Source organism: Anguilla anguilla, chromosome 17 (assembly GCF_013347855.1).
Source record: "Anguilla anguilla isolate fAngAng1 chromosome 17, fAngAng1.pri, whole genome shotgun sequence".
Classification (NCBI taxonomy): Eukaryota; Metazoa; Chordata; class Actinopteri; order Anguilliformes; family Anguillidae; genus Anguilla; species Anguilla anguilla.
This window is the reverse complement of record NC_049217.1, coordinates 29,813,084-29,837,441: the sequence shown is the minus strand read 5'-3', so window position 1 is coordinate 29,837,441 and position 24,358 is coordinate 29,813,084. Positions and strand designations below refer to the sequence as shown.

The window sequence follows — 24,358 nt, the reverse complement described above, 5'->3', positions numbered from 1 at the left end:
CATTCTGGTCCAGGTGGTCTGGAGTCCAGTTTGCCTCCCACTCAGCACAGGGCAGCAGTGTAGTATAATGGGTAAGAAACTGGTCTTTTAACCTAAAGGTTGCAGGTTTGATTCCAGAGTAGGACACTGCCGTTCTACCCTGGGCAAGGTACTTAACCTGCATTGCTCCAGTATATATCTAGCAATATAAATGGATGGAATGAAAATGTTATGTACAAAAGTTGTGTAAGTCGCTCTGGATAATTGCATCTGCTAGATGCCTGTAATGTGAAGCACAGTTATATTAACTTCAATTACACTTCAAGTATTCTGAGGTATAAAATGGTATACTTCAGGTACACTTCAGCATGCCATTTTTTCTTCCTCCATATGGGAAGGCGGATAGCTGTCCTCTTCATTAACAAGTTTACAATGCTTTACAGTCACCAGCGTGAAGCACGGCAACAAAGTAGTGCCAGTGTTTATAATCGAGTGCCCATTCTATAGTGCCAGTGTTTATAATCGAGTGCCCATTCTATAGTGCCAGTGTTTATAATCGAGTGCCCATTCTATAGTGCCAGTGTTTATAATCGAGTGCCTATTCTATAGTGCCAGTGTTTATAATCGAGTGCCCATTCTACAGTGCCAGTGTTTACAATCGAGTGCCCATTCTACAGTGTCAGTGTTTATAATCGAGTGCCCATTCTATAGTGCCAGTGTTTATAATCGAGTGCCCATTCTATAGTGCCAGTGATTATAATCGAGTGCCCATTCCATAGTACCAGTATTTATAATCGAGTGCCCATTCCATAGTGCCAGTGTTTACAATCGAGTGCCCATTCTACAGTGCCAGTGTTTACAATCGCGGGCTTATAATCAGAGCTCACGTGGAGCTGCATACAGAGTGCACCTTTCCTGGCCACCAGCCAGGAAAGCAGTTCACACGGAAGCACAGCGCGGTGCATAAATATTTAGACGGCGACACGATTTCTGTTGTTCTTGGCCCCCTGTACTCCAGCACACGCGTTTCAATTTGACGGCACTTACATCTATTTTGGGTGATCCGTGTAGGAACTGGAGCCATTTTAATACACAGCTCCCCCGTGGCAGGCAGTGACACCGAGTTAACCTCGTGTGCAGGCAGCTTTCTAACTTAATTACACGCCGGAAATGCCGGCAAGCAGTAAGAACAGGTGCTTTTTATTCCGGGCATGGCAAAAAAAAAAAAAAAAAAGGCTTCTGTCGGAGAGAAAATGCAGTATCACTGAGACTGCCATGTTTTGAGTCCTTTTTCAAAGAGGAAAAGCAGCCGACTATATTTGGGCTCCCAGATTACTTCCCGTCGAGGTCATTTGAGGTAATTTTTGCACTCACTGGGCACTCCGCCCGTGACCGCGACACACAGGTGAACCCGAACCCGGGGATTCCAGAGATTCCGCGGACCGTGAATCCGAAATTTCCACGCGAAGCGCGTCGACCACACGACCCCGCGTCGCGAACTCCAAACCAGTTTGGGCGGCGCCACGATGCGCACAGATCTTAATCTGCACTGCTGAATGCTCTGAGGGTTTTATCTGCGGAGTTCAGCGGTGACACGCGGTGATGCTATCTTGTGTTCGGTGCCCTGCAGAAAGCAGACTGATCAGCTTACGGCACGAAAGCAGCGGTTAAAAACAGAACAGGGCCGTCAGATACACAACATAAACGTCACCGGAATCTTCTCCTCGGGCCAACGTAACGACCCCTTAGGGTTTTTCACTGACCGACCCCCCCTTACAGGGACGCCGATTCAGGCGGGTGTAGGGGGCGGTGGCGAGTAAGGACAATTCCAGGGGCCCTGACTGACAGGGGGGGGCCTCAAAAAATTGTGCTGCAAATGTACAGATATGGGGCAGCCAAGCGTGGTGAGGCCCAATGTGAATGAAATGATGGGGCCCCAAAATCCCTGGTCAAGAAAGACCCTCCTTATGACCAAAATGTACCCCTTTCAGCATCTGCCGTTCCTTCGATGTCTGAATTTTTTTTTGGGTGGGGGGTGGGTGGGTGGGGTGGGATGGAGGTGGTGGTGCTTGTGGCCTGCTCTACGACGGATGCAGGCCAGGAGGATTATGGGTACGCATAAGGGTCGTAGTGAAAGCCTGTGGGTCTTACCTCAAGCGCATGAAGAGGAGGAATGCCACCAGCAGGGCCCCCAGAGAGATGCAGTGGCCCAGGTAGTTTATGATCACGGCAATCTGGTAGTGCAGCTTGCTCTTCTTCTGCGAAAAGAGAAACAAAAACAAAGGAAATGCCACACGGCTGACATTTTCTCCTTTAGTCCAGCCAGGATCCATTCAATTTCACTCACAATTAAAATGGCTTTCGTTCACTTTCCTTTTATCTTTGCAAAAAAACCACAGTTTTTGGCAAGGTCAGCAATGAGCAAAACTGACACACCGAAATGTCAAGGTGAGGAAAAAAAACGAACACTATTTTCAGAAAACCGTTGATTGATTCTGAGCCTTTGCCTCACTATTCAACGCAAGCACATTCATTCTTTCCTTTTTCTTCTTGACGAAACAGCTTGGCGAATTCATCTAGGAAAATTCCTCAACGCACACAATGCGAATACAAATTCACACCGAGCACTTGAAAATAAGGGAGAACTTTCACATATCTCTCCGTTCCAACACATTTAAATTCAGCGATGGTAATGATACGTGGGAAAACACAAACAAAAAACACACACACACACACACACACACACACAACAAAAAAATCAATTAGAGGAATCGTTTTATTTGGCAAGGCTAACCGCATTTAATAATCCTGCACTTATTTTGGTCTCCATTACCTGCAGTATTGACTCAGTCGGGATGTGCTACCATTCGCTGCCGTGTTCCCAGCACTTAAAATAATAATTTAATAATAAAAATAATCTATTACAGACACAAGAAATCCTATACCTTCCAGCGGCCTGGGGAACAGCAGATAAAATTTGGGCTGATGGTATTTTATGATATTCACAGGAAGGAGATTCTTTCATTAAAAAAATAACTTCTGGGCAAACGTAATTAATAAGTGACCATGGTTGCATGCACACCAGATTGAAACAGTGATTTTGTGAATGCCAAAACACACTGTCCCTCATAGAACATGAGTATATTAATCCTTAACTGTTCATATGTTTATAGACATGCAATATATACAGTATTTACATAATATTTTTCAATTGACATTACTGATATTTCATATTTGACTGAATATCACCAAGGAGCCTCAGTTTTTAAATTAATTGTTAAATTAAAAATAGCCTAACATTAAAGTGCAAGTGCAAATAAATTGGCTGGAGGAATTAGACCATTCTAATTGGAAAATTAGTAAAAAAAATAAAAAAAATAAATAAAAAAAAGCGGGGTTCTCTCCACCTATTGCTCCTATAATTGTGACCTTTATTCAACATAGTGTTGCAGACCTTTACGCTCCAGGATACGTTGTTTTAGCCAGCGGGAGACTGCAGAGGAGAAACTTTTCCCAGTTTTTACTGTTTTCATCTCCCTTTTATCCCCCTATTTTGTTTACTTTTTTAAAATTTTTTGACGGCCAATGGCTTCACACCTCCCCATTCCTCATCTCCAACCCTTCCGTGCTTCTGCAAGCCGGATCACAAACATGTGCTCAGAACGTTCTTAGCTGAACATTCCGACGCTGATGTCACAGTCACTACTGGTGATTGAAAGCAACGGAGTTCTAGAACACCGTGACTTAGAATTCTAAGGGGGAAAAAAAAAACCTACTCTCAAAAAAGGGTTAATTAGTACACACAGTAGCAGGATTAGACGGGTACCCGTAGAAACAGTCAAAAAAGGCACTCAGCCACTGTGTGAGCGGCCCACTTTAACTGGAACCGCCTCGTTCTCACTGCACAATCCCTCTCGCTTCTAGATTAGAACGCCCAAGAAAATGAAAAGAAACTGCACAACTAGGGGGGCACACCACCCTCCGCTCCACGTCGAACTTTGACGGACTCACTGGATCAGCTCAAGAGTAATCCCCCACATTTTTTAGATTGCACTGTGGTGCTGCAGATGAAATGGCATTAGGAGAAAGGGCCAATGCATTGCATTCAGGTACCAGGCTTGCAAACACCCGAAGGGGGGAAAGACAGAGCAGTAACCTGGACTGGCACACTCCCACCAGTGAAATCTGTCGCATCTGGATATCTATGGTGTGACGAGCAGCCAGCCAAGGGGGAAAAATGACCCCCCCCCAGGTGCAAACACCCCCAACCCCGCTCACAAAAATATCACTTTACATAGGCCTCACCGCAGTGACACAAACCTTAATACCCCGAGAACGGGCAGAGCTTCCCGGCAACATGAATATTTTAATGGTGGCCCACGGGAGCAGATGTTCGGAGCCCAGAGTTGGGTCGGCCGTCCTCGTTCCGGGGCTCTCTGTGTTTAATTAAACAGTTGGAACCGTCCTGGGGGTTACAGTACAAGGCTCTGTAACTGAGACTTCTTTATTTCCATTCACCCCCCCCGCCCCCCCGCCCCTCCCCTGGGGTATGTCTGCGTGAGTTTTTGCGTCTGCGTAAGAGCGGGCTGCGTATTCATCGAAACTAAAATAAACCTCTCGGCAGTGTGCGAGGGCGATGACCCGCGTTCGACCGGCTGCGTTCGCGGGAGGCGCATCTGTTTCCGTGACGAGCGCGCGGGCGCCACCGCCGCACAGCGTCCATCTTAAATCGAGCCGCCCGAGGACGACGGGCCGGGCTTCGCTCCGGACGCTTCAGTCGCGGTTCCCGCCGAAATCCGTCACCGGGCCCGCTACGGAAGAGCGGCGCGCGCGGGGCGTGCCACGTCGCTGCGATTTCGCCGCGAACGCCAGAGAGATCAGCCCCCGGGTCCCAGCGCCAGGTTGTCCTAAAATCTGACTCGGGACGGAAGCGCTCAGTTTATTTATTTTTTCCTTGTGAGAGGGGAGACCGGAAGCTGCTTGCGCCCAGGCCCGGGGACCCAGGTTTATATTCCCAAATGGAAAAACGATATATGGAAATATATGGGAAATACATGCATTTCAATATATGCACTCGTTTTTTTAAATGTATCTATTACACATATTTTTTTAAATCATACATTGTGCAAATATATTCACATTCAAAATCGGCTGCTTTTGCATATTTATTAGACGTATTTACATAGATTTAAATATAATAATATAGTAATATTTTGCCATGTGTACACAGAGCGTTAATAGTTTTAGAAATATTTGAATATACATTGTGTAATATGCATAAATTAATACAGTATATTTAAATAGATTTTTGAATTTCCCTGATATATTTAAATATATTGCTTTTTCTGTTTGGGTTGGGCTGAGGTGCCAATGCAGGCCTCTTTCCCCAGTACTTCATTCTACCCAGAATCCCCTGGACCAACCCGACACAACAGCTTGAACAGCCTTCTCATTCACAGCCACAAGCTGACTCATCATCAGGTTCTCCCACAAAGGCTCAAAATGGAACGTTGTGTTCGTCTAATAAACAGTGCAATGTGCCATTCTTCAGCTTAGCTTCACAGGCTGATAAAACGGTACATGCAAAACATATCATTTAGTCTGGCTCTGTGGGTCCTTGGACAATGGGTTCTGTCTCGGGGGCACCAGCGACAGTGCAGTTATTATCCCCAAGAGAATCATAACAGCTTTATTGTATCTTAATGATCTTGTTCTATCTTAATGGCTTTTATTCTACCTTGAGGGCACTACTGTATCTGAAGGGATTTATTTTCACCAGGTCACTAGGCAAATTCCAATAAACTGCGTTGGCATGGCAATAAAGAACGGAATTGAAATGGAGGTACTGAAAGGAGTCACACACTAATTAAACGGGGCCACGTCGGCAGCTTCGGTCGGTTATTGTTTGGGAGAGCGCTTCGTTTCCCTGTTAATCTCCCTCACAGTCACAGTCTTGCCCCGAGGGACACACTGGGTGCCAAAACAGTTTAAGCCATTCGCATTTTTTTATTTTTTATTTTTTCCCCCATCGCCAGTCCTCGGTGGTTTCGACAGTCTGCCTCCAGACCCGAAATGCGCTAAAACGTTGGCGGGCGGTTGGGGGTAGCGTCAGTGGCACAGGGCAGCTTGGGGACCGTGGGGGGGAGGGGGGGGACTATAGCAGCACCTCGAACCCTGGCGTCTCTCCGGATCCTCTTCGGTAGATGTGAGAGACGAGTTTCGCAAAGTGCTTTTCCATGTTTTACAGCGCGGGTAAGGGCCCGGCGGGCATGAGCAGGGATTGGCTGCCGTCCCCCCTGGTGGCCAGGTAGAGACAAATGTCCCCGTGCGAAGGGGAGCGGGCCTGAATATGGTTCCTCTCGACTCTGAGGCCATTTGACAAGCGGAGCAGCATGGAAGCACTTTGCTTGGATGGAGAGACCTCCTGGAAAACAGCGTTTCTGTTGGAAGTGGTGTCGCTGAGCCAGTAGGGGTCGTTCTTCCCTCGGGTCAAACAAAGCCCAGAGCAGTGATGGGGACACTGTGCTGTAGGTAGACCCAGTAATTTGGATACGGTTTTAAACTGAGGTCCTGACTCACCGTGGGCATTAAAGATTAGATGACACCTTGGCACTCAGCGAGCATGTGGACGAGCAGGAGAGCAAGCGGCCTGGCATGACCGTTCACACACAGGTGCATCGGACTCGTCCATCCCTGCTAATTCTGCCGGATGCAGAAGTGGATGCATATTTAAAAAAAGAGTTGTGCGATATCAAATGTCCATTTTGCGAGTTCTGCTAAGGACGTTACGCGTCCTTGAGTCTTCCCATGCATCCGAAATGGAATCCAAACGTTTTCCAAACATCGCCTCCTAGACGTTCAGGAGGAAGTGATCTCTCTGTTGACAGCTGGTTCAGAATTTTAGGCCGCGACGCTGCAGCTTTAAATTTGGCTGGCTCGTTCTTTGTGACCAAGCAGCTGTTAGAGAGGAGGAAATTTATTCAGGCAATGAGATTACGCAAGAGGGGCGAGGGATATTTTCAAAAAGACTAAAAAGTATCAAAGTGCAAATGTTTGGCTGAAAATTTGCAGTTGTTTGGTTACACAAATATGCTAATGTTTGCATTTGAATGAACTACATTTTTTAAACCATTGATTTATATTTAAATTCTGAAATTCATTCTGGTAGACAAACTGCACAAAACTATTTACAACACAGCCATTAAGAGGAGTTAGTATGTCCAGAACATATGTCCAGAAGTGTAACCAAAAACAATTTACAATAAACAATAAGACGCCATGCAGTACCTTTAAATTCAAGAAGACATGACAGGCTGTTTTAGAAAAACAACCCTCCACATCTTGTATTAGGTTTAAACAGTATATTAACATTCTGTTCTCCCAAATAATTTCATCCGTTTCAACTGCGGTTTCAAGAGCTTAAAAACCTGTGCTTGGCTTTATCCAAGGTACGGGTACCTTGTTGACTTGTTCAATAAACAGCCGACAAGTTAAATCCAATTACAGCGTCGTCGTGGTTTTTCCATTCTCTTCATGTCACCGGGAAACCGAGCAATTACATTTCTTACCAACTTGCCAAACTACGTAAGTGTTTGGGGGGGGGGGGGGCAAAAACCCTCAACATCATTGATCGCAAAATGGAACAGAAGACATCATATTCCGAGCCGCTAAACATCTACCCAGAAAAAAATAACTGCGACGATTCCGTGGCGTTTCATTGGTCAACGCGGCCCGCCTACATCGTGTACTTTTCCACCTGCTTTTGGGGCCCGTTTCAAAGGGAGTGTTGGCACAGACCAGCGGAGCCCAGTCAGGTGCCACAGAGAGCCAAGAGTCTGCAGGATCTCATTCCAGCCAATCACAGCGCCTGCTGATTCCACCGATTAGCTCCCGCCCTCTCTGGTTGAAGGTGTGTTAATTGGTGCAGCAAGGGCTCTGATTGGTTGGCATGAAAACCTCTTGGCCCTCAACGGCACACGATTGGGTACCTCTGGCACAGAGAACAATTTCCCCCTTAGCTCCAGCTGGACAGATTTCAGTTTCGTTTTATTTTTTTTTAATAGCTTGGCCAGGCTCAACCAAAAGACTTCATATAAATTCACCAAGTTTAGCGCCTGAAATATTTGATGTGCATCACACGTGTATTAAACTGAGAAAAGAGCCTAATAAAAAAAAAAAATACCTGGCAGGTGTGTTGGTCAGCATCATTGCTCCCAATACATGGACTGTGTGCTGTTTGTGGAGTTCATGAGAACAAGCACAGTTTGTGCAAGAGGATGTCTACGGACTTGTTTTAACTCATGAGTCAAAACAAGAAGTCTGAAGCAAGTCTCCTTCTAACTCCAAAGCAGCTTCTACAGCGTGTAATGTTCCAGAGGCTGTACATGTGAACACAGGGTCACAGCATTTATTCACCATTATAAACATAAATATCAGTTTTCATTACCGTCTCCAATTTCTTTCCTGTCCCGAGTTTAAGCTGCCAGGAGAAATTCAAAAATAACATTAAAAATCTTTTTTTTGATGGTAAATATACATATTTGTGCAACCTCTGAAGTCATAACCTGCTTTCTGAAGTGTATTTGCTTCATACCACAAGAATTCCCAATACCTGCCATTGTAAAGAAAATTCTTTAAATATCAAAAATTTCCCTAATTGCACACACAAACTGACCTAATTGAAAACATACAGAAAAGCTAAAATAATATATTTTTAAAAGCCCCAGGAAAGTGAACTGTCCCTTTAATTTTTCTGCTGACTGATGAAAGTATAATCTTTATTATTATTATTATTATTATTATTATTATTATTATTATTATTATTTTCAGAATGCTTGGTCAGTTCACCTATCACCAAAATAAACCCAAACTGTCGTGATGGCATTTTTTTTAAATGCCAGTTAGAATTTAATCATGAGTTATGCCAGAGTTATGGACAAATGTAGACTAAATCCAGGTCAGTGAGATCTGTTTTCCTTTTAAGACCTGCAGATTCATATTCTCCCCCTGTAGGGGAGATGAGTCTGTGGTCTTCATCACAAGTAACATACACATGTATTATATGCTATGACAAAACCTACACTACAGGGGACAATAAAAATGTATAATATTTTTGAGAATATTTTCACTGCAATGTGTTTTTGTTATCCAAGACTTGTATTACAGCTTGTCAAAAAATGTAAACATTTTTTTTCTCTGCCAGGTCAGGAGGATTTGTGGCATTTCCCCCAAGCTTACGGACGTCTGGGATGTAATCATAAATGAAAAAAAGGAGATTTTGTGTCAAGAGGATATGGTGAGATCAGGGGCGCAGCTAGGAATTCGGGCTCCCCTGAAATAATATGTCAGGGGGGCCCCCCCTTTTTTTTTTTTATCTATGCCCCCCCCCAAAATGTGGTCCCCTAGATTAGTCACCACCTTTCATCCCATTAGCAACAGCCTGACGGTGGAATGACAAAATTTCTGGTTCCACCCCCCCCTCCCCCACACAGGGCTGAGGAACGAGTCTTTCCCCCCCGAATACCGCCAAACTTTACCTCTCGCGGCGACTTGCCTTCGGAATCCTCGCCATTTCTTGGCGGCGGTTCGGATTTGCGCTCTTCCCGTCCTTGCCCCCCCCCCCCCCCCCCCCCATTCCACGATGAACGGACGTTAATATTCATCCCGTTCTTCTCCCACAGGGACCAGATGGCAGAGAGAGCGGGCAGTCCCCCCCCCCCCAATAGGGCCTCAACGACAGGGGGGGTGGGGAAGGGAGGAGGAGGGGGGAGGATGAGGAGGGATGAGGAGGAGGGGGGGAGGAGGAGGAGGAGGGGGGATGAGGAGGAGGAGGGAGGATGAGTGGGGGAGGAGGAGGGGGGGGGCGGGAGGAGGAGGGAGGATGAGGAGGAGGAGGGGGATGTGGCTTCGTCGGGGGGGGGAGGAGGAGGGAGGATGAGGAGGAGGGGGGATGAGGAGGAGGGGGGCGGGAGGAGGATGGAGGATGAGGAGGAGGAGGGGGAAGTGGCTTCGTCACTAGCGTCACACTTGCATCAGAACCCAGCTGCCGCAGGCGTCGCGAGGTTAGCGCCTATGGCGTTTGTCAACGACCATCGCAGACCTAACCCTAACCCTAACGACCATCGCAGTCTTTTCATCACAGTGCCTTCAGGGGACCTCAACGGCAGCTGCATCTTTAAAAAAAAAATAATAAAACCCCAAAAACGACTACTTTTATACATTTTACTGTGTTGTATGCGGGATTTTATAATGCTTATGAGTATTTTTTTATTATTTTTTTTATCCCGATTTACAGCTGCTGTACTGGCACAAGGGTAAATGGCTTCTCTCATATTGCGTGGTGCCAGTTTTATTTTGGGCGCTAACGTAGTTAATGTAGTTTGGCAAACTACTTAGCAATAAAAAAAGTGTTCTCATCCTGATCTCTCTCTCCTCTTAAATGACCCCTATCCCTTCTTTATTTAGAATCATATTAAATATTTACTCTGTTCAGACCTACATTTCAAAATCTGTCCGGGATAATAAAAGACTAAAGTCAACTGATGTGCTGTGTCACGCAGTCCAGCATCACCCTGGTGTTCTGGGCAATAAGATCCTCGATGATCACTGTTGGCACTACGGTTCATATTTTAGAGCACTTTTATTTATACATAAAGACTAAAAGGGCGAAAACCACTGCAGTTTCAATATCAGACTTTGCCCGGACCAAAACACGCAGGTACCAGCACAAAAACCCAGCGCTGTAAACACCATCTTTTAAAAAATATGGTCCCTGCTTTTTATTTTTTACCACAACACATAAGCTGCTCATTATTCCTGTGCTTTAACCTTGAAGATAAATCAAGATATTGCTGACAGAGAAGAAACAGAATGAACTCATTACCTTTCTGACAGATGCCGCAGAAATGACCCACCATGCTTTGCGTGTACTTCAGTTTTTTTTTTTTTTTTTTTTTTGTTTTTCCCAGCTATCATGAGCAATTCTGTGCTGCACGGGAGAAATCGAAGGAAACCCCTTCATGAGCCTAAAACATTTTCAGGCGGTGGAAAGTAGTTTAAAAACAAACAAAACAAAAACAAAAAGAAAAAACTTGCCTGCGATTTTTTCAGTCTCACATCATTAAAATGCATGACTGCATTATTTTTACATAAATATTTTTGGGAAATTTGGGTTAAGGGAAGGGGGGGTGGGGGTACAAAAGAAAAGAAACAACAACAGTGGGGGGGGGAGTGTGGGGGTGGATATCCGTTTTCCTGTGAGATTCAACCAGTGCCAGCCTGTCAATCCTAATCATTAAAGACACTGGCAGGTAGACCGACATTTATTAAAATGGAGAACAGGGGCGTGTCCAATGAGGTAGCCTGGGGGTGGGCACTGGCCAGCTCAGGAATTTCATTGGCCGCTCCAGGTGCCAGCCCCTGTTTTTCCACCTAAAAGGCGCATTATCGTTTAAAAATCAACATTCAGAGAACGTTCCGGAAGCACTCCCTGGGAAGCAGAACTCGTTAGCCGGGCGCTCCCCGTCGGGCCTACCGTACCTCCTCGGTCAGGATGGCCTGGCACTGCGAGTAGTTCCCCTTCATCGCCCACGTTCCGTTCGGGAGGCACTCTCGGTACACGTTGTCTGTTAAAAAAGAAAAAAAAATAAATAATAAAAATAAAATATAGAAATTTGATTGACAGCCGTCTCCTAGCAACAGTCCTTCTCCCCTTGACGCGCTCCCCCTTGGCGTGTGCCTAACGTGCGCCAGACCGTTCACACACACGCAAAGCGGGGCTGCAAACGACAGCCCGTCTCTTTCAAGCGCTCCTCCGTCAGCCTTCCAGCCGGCACCGCATGTTAGGAGAGTCCTGACACCAGGTATTCTCTCGCAGTTCAGGCAGCTCTTTTCAGTGAGGTGTCTACCTGGGAAATGACTCATCCTTTCAGTGACTCATCCCATGAGGCAACGTGAAGCAACATCCGGGCGACCACCTGTAATTCACACAATGCCATTATAGTATAAATTTTGCAGAATAATCTTAATCCCCCCCAATTTGTGCATTTTGTGTTTTTTTTTTTTTGCTGCAGTTAGGTGTGAAGGCTCATCAGCAAGAGGAAGGAGAAAAGTACAAAAATAAAAACCTTTAAGCGAGCGACTCACACCGTTAATGAATTTAACGAGCCCCCGTAAAAGGTAGAGGTGTAATCAGCTTTTAATCACAGATAGAAGCACAACATGATGATTTATTCATGTCAGAGAGTACACATCATCTCTTCCTGTGTGTTTAATGAAGACTCATTTTTCTATCACTCCCAATATGCAGTATCATTCCCGACTGCTGTGATTAAGCAGCTGTAGATAAAAAGAAAGTCTATCTGAGTACCATGTGCATGAAGTAACTTTGATAATAAGAAAAAAAAAAAAAAAAACTACAGATCAGTGTTAGCTTTATACTACACACATGCCCAATTATAAAAGTGTCTCCAACATGGTTGGGAAAATGAAGTTGAAAAGCAGGGGTTTATGGGTGATTTTTTTGTAAAATCGCAGTTTGAGCATTGATATTCACATGAAACTAAATGCTAAAATCTGGTTTAAGCAGTTGTGAGGTCGGTGATTTCTCTTTCCTAAACAAAATCAGGATCCACCGCAACTAATTACCAATCATTTAAAAGAATGAACTGAGGACAGCTCCCATGATTCCAGAGAACGACCTCTGCGCTTGTACCACAGAGTGCAGAGAGGACACATTTGGAATTTATTATAGCATTTAACTGCCATATTCTGAAAATGGCTGGCCAGTCAGAGCTTTATGAAATCCAAGCTGTCCAAGAATAGGCAAGGAAAAAGAATAAAATAAATAATTACTTTAGGAAGACAGAAGTGATAAACACACTAAACTCTTCTCTCACCCTTATTCTTCTCATATATAGTGGCCTCTCAATTGGTCACAATTGTCCCACAGTTGCACTGTGTTCAAAGCACAGTGTAAATCTCATATTCAAGTGCTGATAAAACTATTTTCCCCATAATTTGTTCCCCCACCACCCTGACGTGGCCAATCGCGACAATAAAATAATACGTCCATATAACAAAATAATAATACAACAACGTGACATAATAACGTATAATAATAGCCCGATACGATAATTAATAGCAACAATAGGCAATTCATATAATAATAATGCAATACAACACAAGAAGCTCTTATACGGCACTCTGAATGTCGACATTAATGAATCATCGTTTATTTAATAATGAATCATCTAGAAGACCAATCTAAGAGGATTAAGCTCACAAGAACAACCAAGCCTTTAAATCTCTGATTCAGAAATGCCTTGACAGCTGGCCAGATTGGCACCGTGTTCCCGCAAAAGCGCTTTCCAGTGCTTCAGAGTATTACTTTTCACATGCTGGAGAGACGGGACGGGGATCACGGGACTAAGACCGAGACCCGACAGGCCGAAATCCCGATGGGGGAAACGTAAACATCGCAAACATCGGATTTATCCCCCCAAACTGCTGCAGCACCAGCTAACTGTACGGTGGCACTATCCGCGACGGGAACGCCTCCAAATGGACAGAAGGACAAATACAGACCGCCGGCCATCTGGCGATCTGCAGCAGAAACGCACTGGTGGGCTGTGGTCAGAAGATTTACGACAAATTCGCAAAAAAAACTTGTTATGGAAAAGCGGATAATTATGCAATGAATCAAATGCAGATGGTCGCGAAAAAGGCAAAGACCACGGCGACTCGTAAATTACACAGCTGCTCTGGCTCCCGCACGCGCGGGCCAATAAAAAATAAGAATAATAATGAAGGACAAGAAGAATGATAATAATGAATAAGAAGAATAAGAAAAATAATAATAAGAAGAGTAAAAAAATAAGAATAAGAACAATAAGAACAATAATAATAATAATAATAATAATAATAAGAATAATAGTAATTAATAATAATAAGAAGAAAAATAATAAGAGTAAAAAGAATAAGAAGAATGAAAAGAATAAGAATAAGAATAATAAGAATAAAAATAAGAAGAGTAAGAAGAATAAGAAGATGAATAAGAATAAGAATAATAAGAATAAAAATAAGAAGAGTAAGAAGAATAAGAAGATGAATAAGAATAAGAGTAAGAAGAAGAAGAAAAAGATGATGATTTCTGAAATACATGTATTATACAGATTTTCATTTGGGAATGTGGATAATAATCCTGTTTTGCTCTCGAGGCTGTTCTAAGTTTCTAAGTTTGGGGATGGGGCTGGGGTACGGAACCACTGAATCACAGTTCTGGCTTCACGCGGCAAATGGGGAGGGGGGGAGGGGGCGGGGGGAAGTTGATGTATTTTCGTGATGTGTCAAACATCGTTATCATTCCACGGATGAAAAGAACACAGAGAACTGTACGTTCGACCAACTCTCGCCGTCGAAGCGGCCAGGATTCTCCACAGTCTGTGTTACTCAGATAAAGCGGGGGTGACCATGGCGACCTCTCCCACGTCGTCCCCGAAGCCCGCGTTTGTGAAGAGGTCTCGCTGCTGCTAGCAGGCCCGCTGATGCTTGGGTTTCGGGAGAACATCACACCGCTTCAAAACAGCTCTGAGCCTTCAGCAAATTAATGTCATCTGTTCACAACCGTGTTCATTTTCCACAACAAACACAACTACGTTTAACATTTTACACATTTAGCCCAGCCTCTTATCCAGAGCAAATTCGGCTAATATTCTTTTTTTTTTCCTTCTTCTTAATTTACATACAGTCCTCTTATATACAGCTGGATTTTTACTAAAGCAATTCTGTTTAAGTGGCCAAAAGGGTCAACGGCAGGGAAGTCAAACCTACGCACAGTTGATTGTGCTGCACTGCTGCCCGTCACCAACTGCGCTTACCGTCACAAGTTCACGCGAAACGGACAGAATAAACGCAGTCATGACCTCCCAGCCATCCATAAACAAGGGAGAACAGTCACATGACCTCCCGAGACTCAGCATAAAAAAAAGTTTAAATATTTAAAAACATTTTTTTTTTTTTTTTTTTACATAACACAAGTGTCTTGGATTACCAAAAAAGTTGCGATGAAAATATTTTCAAAATTATTTATTTGATTTTTATTGAGCGTCCTTTGTAGCGTTTGTAGGTTTCAGCTATGATTGAAAGATTAAGACCAGAGGCACATGTCCTCTACAGGGGACAAAAATGAATTGCCAGGTCTTAGGAGGTAAAACTGCCAAAATAAAATTAAATTAAAATGAGATTCCGTCATGGTGCAGTTTAAAGTGATTTGCAATTGCTTTACCCGCTGTGCCTAGCCAGTGAACCCGGGCATCTGCCCTGCAGTCCATTCGCTCATCGACCACCCATAGGTCTGGTTTCAATCAACATTCATCCTCAACGTTGGCATGCAATTAAAAAAAAAAAGAAGTTTATTATCATTTTTGTCCCCTTCACACGCAGACTGGCAAAGCCCGCCGCCATAGAGGAGCCGAATTAGCCAGACGTTAGCGTGTGTGAGGAAGAACGCTGACCGAGCTCCACGCCAGCGAAGCAGGGGCTGCTGGGAAATGGAGGCCCGACATCCGTCAGAGCCGATCACCGTCAACGGCAGCGGACGCCGCTCTCGATTTATCGCGAATGAGATTCCGTTAGCGCGCGCGGCCTGGCTACAGCCCGGATTCTAATTGGCTCACTTCTTTTTTTTCTTGTTGCCGGCTGTACGGAGCGCCAAATCGATACGCCCCCCCCCCACCATCCACCCCCCCCCCCTTGGTCATAGCTATAATTAGACTGTTACTCACTCATTCAGACGGGGGGAAGGACCCGTCCAGATATAGACGCACTTCACCTCGCGGTGGCCCTACGAAGCGCTACGCGTCTCGCCAGCTGTATCGCTGCGTCCGGAATGTTCCAGGGAGGCTGTGTGGGGGGGGGGGGGGGGGGGGGGGGGGGGGGGGGGGGGGAGTAAAGGTGCTGTGGGGGTGGGGATGGGGAGTGACGGTGCTGTGGGGAGGGGGGGGGGGATGGGGAGTGAGGGTGCTGTGGGGGAGGGGGGATCGGGGGTGCTGTGGTTGGAGGTTGGAGCGGGGGGGGGGGTGAGGTTTAAGGTTGGAGGCGCTGTGGCTGGAGGTTGTGGGGGGGGGGTGGGGGGGTGGAGCGGGGGGGGGGGGAGGTTGTGGTTTCAGGTCGGAGGCGCTGTGGTTGGAGGTTGGAGTGGGGGGGGGGGTGGGGGGGTGTAGCGGCGGGGGGGGGAGGTTGGGGTTTCGGGTCGGAGGCGCTGTGCTGGTGTGTGGCCGCGCTGAGACGGCCCAGGGGAGTACAAACAGGCCGGGGCGTTTGCGCTGTCGAGGGAAAGGTATCGAGGCTGACCTCGAACGCCCCCCCCCCCCCCTCCCTCATCTCGCTGCTGATGTGTATCGCCTCACGGCGGGTACGTCCCCCACCAAAAAGGGCCCCGAGTCGATTTCTGACCCCCCCCCCCCTATAATAAAGCACAGACCCCACCGGGCCGAGCGCCAGGCGGAGACTGCCAGCGTCTCATTCGTCAGCCTTAAAAACATCGGGGGGGGGGGGGAGCAGGCTATACTGGCACCATTGTGGCTCACCTCCCTGCCATTTTGGCTCAAACCATGCAGTGAACTGGGAAAGATATCAAAATGTCCCAGAGCAACAAAAAACTAAAAAAAAAAAAAAAAACGAATTGGTTCCACAACATAGTTACTGTGTAACATGCATATTCTTTACAAGTCTTAACTAATATTAAAATTCTCAAATTCTCACTTAAAATTGCAAGGACTTTGAATGTTTAATATGTGTACAATGTGGGGGGGAAAGGGGCATTTAATCTAGCCCTATGTCTGCCAATACGCAACAGTGGAAAAGTTTACTCCGAACGAACTTTTCCATCCCGAATTTTATACCCAATGAAATACGGACTTAAAACGGGCTTAAGACGAAACATTCCCCTCTATTTGTGCAGATTTGTTTGGTTACGCATAGGATGAAAAAGAATTTGCATCCATGAGTGACTGTGGCCAAAGCAACAAATCATCACAAAATTTGACCTGCTGTCACACAGGGGAAAAATTATAAGGAATACAGAATGCAGAATTAAATGAGTATGTTTACGGACACGTCGTCTGGGAAACATTCCAGAGGGGTTTATGCGCTTTAATGTATTTGGTTGATGTTGGCGAGCTTCAGCCTACTGTCTGAGCCCCAGGGTGGAATTATACAGGCCACAATGTCAATCCTTCCATTTAATAAATAACAGCAGTCCTGCGATGTTATTTCTTTCACTAAGGAATGGATGGCTTCAATTGGGGGGGGGGGGGGGCGGGGGGGGGGGGATTTCATAACCAATTTCAGGCCATCTAATGAACATTTTATTGTTGGAATACTTATGGAAGTCATTTCATCTAATGTCCGTAAACTTTTGAATTCGATATCGCAAACAACAAGAAAATAAGGTCCTGCTGGACCCAAACTATATTCAGAATGGCAACATTCCTGTCCCAACAATGTAGAGTTAACAGAATTTTGGAGTAGTCACTGCAAAAAAGATGGAGTGGATCATCGAGGTCAACATTTACAATTTTACAGTACATTACCCTTATTCAGAGTAATTAAACTTGTCCAACAAAACTGAGTGCTTTATTTCCCCCAGAATACCAGGTGTGATGAGCGCAATTCTCAACGATGCTCTGTCCTTTCACACGGTAAAAAGTGAGAGGGGAACATGTCATTCTTGAGAATGAAATATTATGGGATGCATTTTGGGGCCAGACCCGGGAACATCGCGAGAAGAGTCAGCTGTTGTTTCTCAGTCTCTCAGACAACCTGGAACGAGACAACCCAGGCGAAGCGCGAATCACGGCGTGGCTCGAGAAAATCCGCCAATCAGAATGCAAAAGCAGGAACACCAGTGGCCCTTGACTAAAACCGTGGTATGCGAGAACAGCCAGTGCCACAGTCTGGTATAATCTGTCAAAGTGTCTGTAAAAACCACACTCGTCCAAGCATCTGCAAAAGAAGTTTGTCCCTGCTAGACTTTCACAAGCTTTTTGAACTGGCTTTTTCTTTTTCACAGTTCACTTTCAAATCACTTTCTCCTTTTTAAAACTAAACCTCTTGATCGGGAATGCACCGATATGAACATTTTCCGGCCGATTCTGATACCAATTTCTGATTGTTTGGGGGGAAACATCTACGATGATACCAATACTGATAGTTTGGTGGTTCTACTTTCATAAGTTTTTTTTTGTTCAACTGTTTATAATCTTGCAATTCTAAAAAAACACAATTTTCATAACACAACTTTAAAGTAACGCAGCAAAGTTAAACACTTCTTATTTTACGACAGTTTTTCACATTCATCCAGCATGAACTGCATTCCTGAATTACCAGCGGTTCCTCGAGAATTATTTTCAGGCCTGAAAGAACCCCTACGCACTGAACAACCCCTACGCACTGAAGAACCGCTACGCACTGCAGAACCGCTACGCACTGCTGAACCGCTACGCACTGCAGAACCGCTACGCACTGCAGAACCGCTACGCACTGAAGAACCGTTACGCACTGCAGAACCCCTACGCACTGCAGAACCGCTACGCACTGAAGAACCGCTACGCACTGCAGAACCCCTACGCACTGCAGAACCGCTACGCACTGCAGAACCGTTACACACTGCAGAATAAATAAATAAAACACTTGGCAATCACTCGCTCAATCTGTTTATAATGCCATCATAGTGTGGAGTGTTTAAAAACAAATAGTGCTGCACCGCTTACATTAAAAAAAGGGAAGAAGAAAAGGACGAAATGCTGGCTACAACTGAATAATTCACGAGAGGATCCGTCGTAAGAACATGATGGAACATAAGGGTGAAGAAACCGACAGCGCAGATGTCATTGAGAAACCTTTAAAATTCATAACGATAGAACTGCAGCTTATTCCTGAAGTCCTCTCAGTACCAGAAGAGGAACATCAAACACAAAAAAATACATCCCAGTTCAGTACAAGCTTTGTGTATTCATGCCTCTCTGTATATAAAGTTACCAATTCATGGTCCACTCCCAAATCTTTTGGAACCGCTCACGCGTCTGAGCCAGTTGTACCGGTCAGGATGGACCAGAGGCAAATCCACTAAAGCATAAGCAAGCTGAGGATGTAGAGAAGCACAGGAGCATTACACACACAATGGACTGGGGCTCATGAGCAGGTTCTCACTGACTGAGGAGGGGAATTCAGGAATAAGGTGCCTTTAAGATATTATTGCTTCTTTACATTAATCAGTCTTTTTTTTTTAATCATGATGTTTGCAAAAAGTGATTAGAGGCTATTGATTGAAGAGGCCATGGTCAGCATTCAGACAGTGTGTTCGGCTACAAGACCACTGTTTTCACTCTTTATAAATGCATTTTTGGTGGTTTCGGGAGGCAGAAGCTCTTTTACTTCCTGATAGATACCTCTGTAGGAACCCAGGAATCGTTTACGATTTTTTTTTTTTTTTTACGATTACAAAATTTTCCACACATGTAGATCACCCTTCCTGTGCTTTGCAAATGTCACATAACCAATTAAACTGATTAACCTGACTCAAAGCCTCATGTGACTAAATCACAACGTTGTGTCGATTAAAAAATAAATTTAAAAAAATTAACGGCTCTTTGCTGTTCCAATTCCATTTCCCGAGAGGGAGGCGTGCAACTTTTCATGCGAGACCACGGCTCGTCTTAAGGTTCCTGAAACGGGTTATTCCTAACATCGTATCAAAAAGTGCAAAAGCGTGAAAAGCATGCAGGTTTGCCCCGTTTTTCACTTCAGTTAGTCTCAAAGCTCTGGTTTCTACAATGACATCATTCATTTCCACCGAAGGTCTGCCAATCAATCAACAAAATGCCATTAAAATGTGCCCCTCTTTCAAAGCAAATCCCTTTCAAAGGGAATCATTTAGCGTGATATCAAAAATGAAAGCGTTTATTGTCTGACAACTGATCTGACAGAAAAAGCCCCGCATGAATATTGAATATTAATTACTTTATTTAAAAAAAAATGAACATCTGTTTCGGATCTAATGTGGCATCAAGAGGGTAAATCATCCCTCATTAGACACGACTGTTTTAATGTCTAATTAAAATCAACTGACAGATATTTAATAAATAATTTATACTTCAGTAATGTAAGGAAAGGACATCCGCACATTAACGCGGACGCGGACTTCGCATAACAAAAGTGAAAAAGCGTCTCGTCCCTTCTGCATGCCACTACTGTCATAACTGGGTAAACGAAAGTAACCTTCTGAAAACAAACAACCCGCGAAGAACTTCTTTTTTTTTTTTTTGTCGGGACAAAAAACCGCTCATTAATCGAAATCCTTTTCTCAGGTCGTGCCATTGGAAAACAGCACGATGTAGAGTACAAAAAAAAAAGCTATAAATATCAAATGCGATTGATTCAAGCCGGCTCTGTAAAGAGCTAATGCAAGACCTTGCTATTAAAAAAGTAAAGAAAGCAAAAACTGAAATCAATAAAAAAGAAAAAAGAACCATCAGGAGGTTGAAAAATGATCCTGCAACCTGGGAAATCGAAATCTTTTTCAGAGAATAGCATTCCGGGGACCTTTATCAGTCACAAGTTTTGATTAATGTATCCTGAGGTACTTTTGTTGTCAATTCCAGATACGACCAATGATTTTCTTTTTTTTTTTTACAATTGATAATGGTGCAGCTGACCATGGGGGACAAAGGTCTGGATTCAGCAAAGCGTTTATCCTTAACTTTGACATGCAACTGAATGCAGGTCATAATTTTGACCTTCACCAACACAATTTGGCAAGGTCGACAATCACCAAATTTAGCTTGCAAACTAATGGCCTTAATGAGAATTTTCTTGATATGTATTTCATTGATGTTATATTTTAATTATTTATTATTATTATTAATTGTGGAATCATAGGAGTTGACAGCTTTATTTGACTACATTTGGCTTTGCATGTTCAACATTTTTCCATGCATGAATATTGAACCCACAGTGGGTGCTGTACAAACATGTCAATAGTCTATTGAGGGATTTCCACTCAGGGGGTGCTGGTGGACTAGGCCTTTTGTTTTACTCTGTCTTCACACAGCTTAAAAAGTGAAAGCCCATCATAAATTCATAACTGTCCCGACATCAGATAAAAACCGGTATCTTTCTAAAAATCTGAACCACTCCCTACCGCCTCCCGTCCGCCTGCAAAACTGCACGGTCCGGTTTGGTAGACAGAGAGGCACCCCGCTAACCCTGCTACACCCACCACCGCACGCCCTGGTCACGCCCGAGGTGAGGAAGACCACAGAGGAAGACCACAGAGCACAGTTTCACACGCTGTTGTTGCGGTAACACCAAAGGCACTACGCGTGCAGCCTGTGCTGTTGGATCTCTGAGAGAGAGATGCACTTTTCTTTGGTAAAACACCATACACTTTATTTTGCAGATGGTGAATGAACAGTAGTAATCAGCAGTAGTAGTAATCGGTAAACTGTATAGTAATCAGCAATTTAAATGCATTGGTGAAGTCAACAATTTCAATATTTTAATTTGGCATTAACGTGGAAATGGAAAGAAAAAAAACAATTCCTTCTTTGGTGTAAAACTACTACAATGCCACCTTTTTCTGCGCTTTTTGAAAAGCATTTTCTAAAAAATCTGCCCCAGGGAACTTCATCCATCAGACGCACACCCTGTGCTTTATTTCCTAAGAGAACCGCACGGTCATGCTCCTCAAACGAGCCAATGAAACGGCTGCTCGGTTAACTTAAACGCTGCCACAGACCGCAGCTTCGGCAGGGCAGATGTCGCCATGGGAACGCTATGCACGCTCGGGCATTAAAGAGGAGGCGAGTCGGAGCCCGAGCGTTCCGCTCGTAGGTCACATGACTCAGACCCAAGGCACCCTTTACATGGCTGAGTGAAGGAAGTGGGGCCTTCACCAGGTCTTTCACAGTATAGCCTGGCGTACGTTCAGCATGAGGGCTTTTCCAGGTCTTTCACAGTATAGCCTGGCGTACGTTCAGCATGAGGGCTTCACCAGGTCTTTCACAGTATAGCCTGGCGTACATTCAACATGAGGGCTTCTCCAGGTCTTTCACAGTATAGCCTGGCGTACGTTCAGCATGAGGGCTTTTCCAGGTCTTTCACAGTATAGCCTGGCATACGTTCAGCATGAGGGCTTTTCCAGGTCTTTCACAGTATAGCCTGGCGTACGTTCAGCATGAGGGCTTTACCAGGTCTTTCACAGTATAGCCTGGCGTACATTCAACATTGATTGGATAAGGGACAAACCTGCAGAAGAGCACCGAGTGACTCAAACAGGGTCAGAGCCTCGCGTTGCTCATCCTGTTCAATCTTACATGTAGTCACACATACACACACACACATGCTCACACACACGTGCACACATGCCCACACACACGCACACACACACACGCGCTCACACACACGTGCCCACACACACGTGCACACGTGCCCACACACACACACACACACACGGTCACACACACGCGCGCAGACACACACACACACACACACACACGCACACACATGTGCACACACACGCACGGACAAGCGCAAACACACACATAATTTTGTTGTTTTGGCTATGTACACCAGCGCATTGGATGTGAAATAAAACAATGAAAATGAAGTTAAAGTGCATATAACCAGCACAGAGTAAATGTGTCAACATCTAAGAGTTTACATGTAAACAGCCAGGAGTGTACGTGTTGACAGCCAAGAGTATAAGAGCCAACAGCGAAGACTGCACATGTCAACAGCTAAGAGTTTCCATATCAACAGCAAACCTGCAGAGAATAGAAGGCTGCTTGAGACCGTCTGAGCCACAGACACGGGACGTCTGTGGTCTGGATCGAGCGGACGCACGGGACGTCTGTGGTCTGGATTGAGCGGATGCACGGGACGTCTGTGGTCTGGATCGAGCAGGACGCACGCGACGTCTGTGGTCTGGATCGAGCGGACGCACGGGACGTCTGTGGTCTGGATCGAGCGGACGCACGGGACGTCTGTGGTCTGGATCGAGCGGACGCACGGGACGTCTGTGGTCTGGATCGAGCGGATGCACGGGACGTCTGTGGTCGAAGGGATCGCAGGGACCAGCGGGGAAGGGTAACTAAGAAGTTCTTATTAAAAAAAAAAATACATAAGGAGCCATTTCAGAAACAATACCCTGGCGGGGGAAGCCACAAAAAAAAAAACTCAGACAGACACAAAAGGAGAATAACCCAAAAATACAAACATCCGCCTGAAGGGGCGACAGTGAGGCACCATGGACTGACATGGAGTAAACGGCCAATCAGGAGCAGCCAGGGACAAAGCTAAAAGGCGCTTTAAAGCGCTCTCTTTCACCCTGTCAGAGGAGCCACTCCCACGTCAGCTTCCTGAGTGTCCTGCCTGCCAGGCAGCAGCTCACACACACACACACACACACACACACACACACACACAGGGGAGAGCGACAGCAGCTCACACACACACACACACACAGGGGACAGCGAGGGCAGCTCACACACACACACACACACACACACACAGGGTAGAGTGACTGCAGCTCACACACACACACACAGGGGAGAGCGACTGCAGCTCACACACACACAGGGGAGAGCGACAGCAGCTCACACACACACACACACACACACACAGGGTAGAGTGACGGCAGCTCGCACACACACACACACACACACACACACAGGGGAGGGCGACGGCAGCTCGCAGATGAACTTTCCGGGTAAAGGAAGCGGCTCTGTGCACTGGGCTCTCACTCGTCCGTCAAGCGCCACACCGTGTGACAGCTGGCGAGTTTTCCATCGGGGGAAAGGTCGAATCCCCAGGGGAGTCCTCTGATTGGCTGTGGTCTTTTTCAACGAGTGTCCAAACAGGGGCAGAAGTGCCCACCCCCCCCGCCCCCCCGCCCCCCCCACACACACACACACCTCATCACCCACCAGCCCACACCCCTAAACAGGGCCTGTCTGACCACGCAGCCCCCCCCCCCCCCCCCCCCCCCCACACCCCACACACCTCATCACCCACCAGCCCACACCCCTAAACAGTGGCCATGGACCCACCAAAGCCATTTCGGACGCAGTTCCCTGAACGCGGAGAGTGGAACTGAGTGTTAAGGCCCCGCTGACAGCGTTCAGGGAAAACCGAGAAGCTGGCTCTGCGTTAAGTACTTAATCCGGGGCGGCCTGTGCCCAGGCCCGGGCTCTTTGGCAGGCTCTGCCCCCCCCTCGTCTTAAAACGTCTGTCGGGGGCGGCCGTTAAAACCTTTCACCGGAACAGGAGCAGCCCTGCCGTAAAAAAACCCGCCACAGCTGAAGGGTGTTGTTATTCTTCA

The 24,358-nt window shown here is 45.7% G+C and overlaps 1 protein-coding gene across 1 annotated transcript in view; it reads right to left on the bottom strand.

The window, feature by feature from the left end:
* The window catches only part of crhr1 (corticotropin releasing hormone receptor 1), a 101,938-nt gene that overhangs the window by 29,328 nt on the left and 48,252 nt on the right, over window positions 1-24,358 (bottom strand). Inside the window, exons 5-6 of the mRNA XM_035398323.1 lie at window positions 11,518-11,603; window positions 2,131-2,237 (exon numbers count right to left, since the gene is read on the bottom strand). Of these exons, the coding sequence (XP_035254214.1) occupies window positions 2,131-2,237; window positions 11,518-11,603 (193 nt within the window). The remainder of the gene's footprint in view (window positions 1-2,130; window positions 2,238-11,517; window positions 11,604-24,358) is intronic.